General features: G+C 33.7%; 1 protein-coding gene across 1 annotated transcript; it reads right to left on the reverse strand.

Annotated features, from left to right (window-relative positions):
• Positions 1-985: 985 nt before the first annotated feature.
• On the reverse strand, positions 986-2,551 carry LOC123664981. Its single transcript, XM_045599346.1, has one exon. The coding sequence runs from the start codon at positions 2,549-2,551 to the stop codon at positions 986-988; it is 1,566 nt and encodes a 521-aa protein (XP_045455302.1).
• Positions 2,552-6,732: the final 4,181 nt, after the last annotated feature.

Below are 6,732 nucleotides of genomic sequence, written 5' to 3' on the forward strand. Positions count from 1 at the left end.
TGTAACATTTCGAGATTATAAGGGGTCGGATTGCGCCTAAATATAGCTAACGCAAGGCGTCTTTGAGCAACAGCATGAGATAAATTTTGATTCCAATACGGCTTTGGTGTAAACTTCTTCGATTGAATGGGGTTTTCGCATACTCTAATTCTTGGTATATACTCATCAGCTGCTCCGTTTAAGGTGTTTATAAACATATTATAAGCAGATTGATGATCCACAGGCAACTCCAAATTTGCCAATTGCAGTTCTAACTTCTGAGTATAGGCTTCCCAATTAGCTTTCTTATAATTTCTTTTATTATTACATATTGTAGTCTGTCGATAATTGGTATTTAGTGTCATCTTAATAATCAAATGATCACTTCCGAGGTTCTCGTTCATCACCTCCCATTTCATTTTTAAGGCCAAATCTGTTGTTACTATAGATAAATCTGGAGAAGTTTTTTGTATAACTCCGTTTACCATCTTTATACGTGTATGTGATTTGTCATTTAGAGTAAATAGATTGTTGTCCATGATGGAATCCAAAATATGGTTACCTCTCATGTCTGTTTTAGATGACCAGTTTGAGTGATGCCCATTTAAATCGCCTGCTATGAGAGTCTTTTGTAGTGAAATTGAAAATATTTCATCCCAATCACTTCCGGATGTATGTACAGTAGAAGGACAATAAATTGAAATTATATTTTCAAGGTGATTACAATTTTGTAGCTTTATATGGATAATTTGAATTTGTGAATTTGAAATATTAATTCTGCATGGTATTGCCTTGACAGACTGGTGGGTCAAAATGGCTGTGCCTCCATACCCATCATCTCTGTCTGCCCTAAACGTGTTTTACCCATGAAGTCTAAATAAGCTCTCTGGGTCAAACCATGTTTCACTAATAATAGCGATGTGTACCTTTTCCTGGTTTAATAAAGATTCGAATTCTGTAATTTTCGGACGTAGGCTCTGTGCATTCCATTGCAGAATATTTACCGTTAGATGTTTGTGTCTGTTACTGTTGTCCATTGTTTAATATGAGCAAAAAAAGGCAATCTCATTAAGTATTGAAGCACTAAGGATGATATCCAGTCAAAGATTATTTTTGAGCAATCTTTTATTTTATTTTCAATGCTAGTATTACTATCGCAGATCTTATTTTTGACTTGCGTGAAAATCATTTTCCAACTTCCTACTTTTGCTCTCTTTTTACTCTTCTTTCTCGTTTCTATTTCTTCTGAAGAACTTGTTGTACCTTCATCGCTACAAATAAATTCTTCCGAATGTGTAATGTGAGTATCTTTTGTTTTTTTAATCTTTGATTTCTCTTTGGGTAGTTTTTTCTTTTGCGATTGATAGTTACTTGTTCCAGGTCTCTGCAATATATTAGAGTATGTGTCTCTGGCTGGCGTGAGGACAGTTGTCGTAGTTATATCTCTTTCTTCATTTAAGTGTTCACTGTCATTTCCTTCTTCTTCGGGATGATCTCTTTCTTCTCCATCATTTTCTTTTTCACTTGAAAATTCAGGGTGTCTGTGATAAGTATCCTGTTCTGGCGGAACGTAGAGAGTCAAAGCTCTTTTATATGAGCAGTTGAATTCTGCCATAAGTTCTCTTACTCTTCTTTCTTTAATATATACGGGGCACGTACGTGACAACGCCATATGTTTTCCAGAACAGTTATTACATTTAAAAACTGTGGTATCACAATTAGGGTGGGCCTTACAACATTTCGGACAAACTTCTTTTACTGATGCACACATCTTAGCTATGTGGCCAAATCTCCAGCATCGTGAACACTGTGTTACAGGGTATAAGTAAGGCCTAACAGTAGCTCTGGTATCAAATATGTTAACATAGGAGGGTAGTGAAGATCCTTTAAAACTTACTCTAATTGCCTCTCCAGGTTCCCAATTTCCATTAATGGTATTTCTACGTTTCAGTCTTTTAACTCCTATAACTTCAAACTCACAGCTCAAACTTTCACGTATTTCTTCCTCTGTACATTCTATATCGATATCCTTGATTACACCATAAGTTTGTCTTATCTCCAACGTTCTTTGGCACCTAAACCCTTTTTCTTTTAATGTTTCAGACTCAATAATTTTATCTGCACTGATTTCATTATTACACTGGATAAGAACTTTGTATGCATTAATATACTTGATACTTGTAATATCTTGGATATTTTCCGTTTTTAATAATTTTGCCAACACAAACTGTTTAGGTAATTTGTTTGTCGACGTTAAACTTATTTCAATTTTATCTTCAGGTATCCGAATATTATCGTGTATATTACTCGTCCTGGCAAAACGTTTACCTCGTCTGGTTACTGTCATCCACATCTCTTCTTGATCTATCTGCCTATTTCTTTTGTTAGATTTCATTGTTACACTGTTAGTACTATTTCCAGGTAACTGTTCTGTGCACTCCATATTCTCACTACATCTCATATTCTCATCACAACTAATATTTTCACTATTACTCATATTCTCACAACACCCTTCTACGTAATTATTCTCATCTTCATTCGTATTTATTTGTTCGCGTTCACTATTATCCATTATCAACACACATTGCTAGTCGATGAATCATAAACACGTTTGCACTAAGCGACTAGAAACCGGTTCGAGATCGATCGACGCGCACGTCCAACGATAACAAGCGCCCGCGCGCAACTGATCAGAATATTACTTATACTATAAAATGCAACGTGTCTCGGAGAAGGTTTTAGTAAATGATATGTTGGTGATTACGTGTCGTTTTGAGATTGCAGTTTGTTTGAATGCGAAAAAAATTAGATGCAAAATGATTCATTTGGTTATCATTAGATGCAAAATAATAAATAAATAAATATCATATAACATACACACATGAACGTCTGTTTATATGGTAAGCAACTTAATGCTTGTGTTACAGGTAACAGCCGATTGTCATAACTATTTTTTTTATAAACATACATAGAAATAATACATATACAATATATAACCCTTCATACGTACAAAGCGCTTCGAATCATCTTTTTTAATGCGTACGGCCAAGGAGTGGAATTCCTGTCTGTATTTCCGAGTTCATACAACCCGAACATGTTTAAAGCGCGAGTGAACAGGCTTCCTCTGGGCGAGCTCGCTCCATCTTCAACCTCGTCTCTGCTCTAGAGCTAGAGTGGGGTCAAGAGTAAGCCCATTATATAATGAAAAATACATAAATATTACATTACATCCAGACTCAGGTGGGAATCGAACCCGCAACCCGCAGAACAGAAAGCAGGGCCACTATAAACTGCGCAAACGGGTTGTCAAATTCCTAAGGTTATCATTTCAGTTACAAAGCTACAAAATCACATTGTTTAAGATGTTCTTGTAATACCATAAAGATAAAAAAGACATTATAGGGTCCTCTGTGTACATATTGATTTATATCGAAATCAGCTAACGTGTACGAAGATGAAGATTGATATGCTTGCTACGACAACAACGTCTGGGAAGTTGAGATGTGAAGCTAATTACTGGTGAAAGCTGCGTAGAGATATCTAATATTGTTGTGTTTCAAATAACTTTGTCATTAAAGTGTACGTGAGATATTGCGTTACTATTGTACTGCCGTTTAGGAATTCTTATTACTTAGAGATAAAATAATTCTGTATGTTTTTTAGCGAAAAAGCGAAAAAGTTGAAGTAATGATAAGATCTTATGGATCTTATATTAAGTTATCTCCACCGACTCTTCATTAAAGACTAACAAAAAAATATACAATATAATTCCAAAACAACGTGCACGTAGTAAAATATAGAATAGAATTAGTAAATTGTAAAACATAAATTATATACAAGAATTCAAAATATACATTTTTGACATTTAACATAAAATATTTATATAAAAATAAAAACAAAAAAAAAACAACAAATGAGGTTTTATTATTATTTCCATATAAAAAGTTTATGTATGTGGAAACGCCACATTATTTTTAAAATTGAATCTTTTAAATTTATATAAAACATATTTCGAATGCACATTTTTGTGGAATAGAGTAGATTTCATTATTTATCACCGTGCTGAATAAAACTTGAATATTCAATAGATTCATTATAAAGTATGACATAAAAATTAACAGAGTATTTTTAATGACAAAACCAAACGAATTTATTCGTAGCTTTGATTGAATCTAGTTAATATAACTTTAAATGAAAGATTTATAATATCGACAAGTAAGTTATATAATATTGAGTTTGGTCATAAACGAAAGAAAAAACCGACTTCAAGTAATACTACGTAGGTAGACGAAAAAAATAGTCAAGTAAATACGCATTATCAAAGATTACTCAAAAAATAGTTATCAGATCTCAATCGAATTGAAATGGGACTACAAGACAAGCGTCAGTTTTCGATTAAAATAAGAATCATCAAAATCGGAATATCCACTGAAAAGATTTGTGGTAAATACAACGTAGATCAACAAATTATTATTTAATATTACTCGAAAGTACTTCGCAATCTTTCGATTAAAAAAAAAAGTCAACAAAATCGACCACGATCCACCCAGTAAAAAGTTCTGAGGTCACATACATAAAATAAATACAGTTGAATCAAAAATGAAAAGTGACACTTTTTTAATCACTTCATACAAAAATATACCTGAATAGAAGTGTTGAAATGAAAAGAAAAAATAGCTACTGTTTTTCATCATTTTCCAGCGACGCTAATTATCGGGCAAGATCGTCTCGAGAAAGAATCTTTCCAGCGGAAATTAATCGCAGCTACAAGTTGCATCTTTAAGGCGCGAATGAGAGAAAAATAATACTTGACGCTTGTTTTACAATCTATTTACATTGCAGAGTATTAAAGGTCTTATGACAATGAAATAAGGCTTATTTTTCAAGTTGATTGGTTCGTAATCGGATAAAAACTTGTTTAAATCTCGAAATACATGATTTTTCCCGCAAGATATTTCAAATTGTGTTTTACGTCATTCTAGCTGACTTAATTGATTTGAAATAAGCTTTCAGTTCTCTCGAGGTTTTTATAAAAATAACAGTATTTTAATTTAATTTTCATCATGGTACGAAAATATATTTTGATGTGATGAATGAATCTCAATATGTATTGCAATCACGAGTCATATATACAGGTTTTAGGTTTTTAAATTAAATAAAAGTGTTCGTACTAACCAGTTTCCTATGCGAAAATTCTGTACCAACTGCATATATTATGTCCGATAGAACACTCCAATGCCTAGAACATGATTAAAAAATTGTATAGCTTTTACAATAATTTCGCTTCAACCTGTAATATCCCACTGCTGGGCATAGGCCTCTTTCCCCATGTAGGAAAAGGATCAGAGTTTAATTCACCACGCTGCTCATATGTGGGTTGGCGAATATATTTCCTACTACGAGTAACGATCGATATCAGGTGTATATGTAATAGCAACCGGGACCGATAGCTTAATGCGCTCTCCGAGGTACGGTAGCGAGACCAACAAGGACTGCACAAACACCCAGATCACGGTAAACATCTGTATGACCAGTACAAATGTTCGTCATGTGCGGGGATCGGACCCGCAACCGCCAGCGCAACAGCCACAAAACAGCGCTGTGACCGTTGCGCCAACGCGTCTTCAATACAAATAATTTATGACATGTTAATGTAAATTGTTACTGTTGTGAGCGCTAAACGCCGAACGGTATCTGGATTACCTCAATTCGTAAGGTTGTCAACAGTATGACGCGCATGTAGCACACGAAACAAAAAAAAAAAAAAAAAAGAAACTGATGATAGTCAATGTGAACTACCACTGTCGAAATGTTAGCTCTGTTGAGAAAAATCCGCAGGAAACTAAACAATTTTCACAATATTGTTTTCAGCTATACATTTTCAGCGATAATTCTAAATTAAGTTCTGTGGACAATTTCCTGCTATTTAAGAAGCAACTAGCAAGGATAGAGTTGTTAAGTTCGATGATGCGTAAGTAAAACCTGTACTTTGCGGTTATCAATTTAAAAATGTCATAAGATTTAGAGATTAATCTGTTACACCGATTCACTGCGAATGCAAGTAATTTTTCGAATTTTTTGGTTAAAACTCACGTGTACTACAAAAGCTTGATTATCAAAAACGGGTAATAAATAAATACAAAAATAATATATATATTCAACACAATCCTGACTTTCCAAACCGGCTAGCAAAATACAGCCTTTTACAGTAATATATTTTACAGTAGTATATTACTATGTGTAGATACACAGTCTTACGTAAAAAAATGTCGCTTCCACCTAAATTAAATTATTTACGACAACCTAAAAGCTAAAGTTTAAGCCCAACGAGGACAGTAAGTTGAGACGGTAAGAGGAGTTTGTTGTTCGTGTGCAAATTCTGGTAATTGGGTAAATTTGGCAGAAAATTTACAGTGATGATGCCAAATGGACATGTGTTTGGATGTAGACTGACAGTGTTAGCTACATGTTACACATAGAATATGTATTAGATATTAGCCAATATATAATGTTTTAATATTATCGTAGCTGTGCGTATAATTGATAATGCAAAGGAGATTGTGGAAACTTCACTCAGACCCTTACAGGTGTCTGTTATTGGCGTAACAAGTTAAAGACTTTAGACTAAAGCATAACAATTTCAACCAGAAATTATTTTTGAAAATATAAACCTTTTATATTTATTGGCTATATAATATATTAGGAGCTGCATAAATCTTATACTAGCTTACCTAATATTTGGCGCTGCTACTG

Source organism: Melitaea cinxia, chromosome 23 (assembly GCF_905220565.1).
Source record: "Melitaea cinxia chromosome 23, ilMelCinx1.1, whole genome shotgun sequence".
NCBI lineage: Eukaryota > Metazoa > Arthropoda > Insecta > Lepidoptera > Nymphalidae > Melitaea > Melitaea cinxia.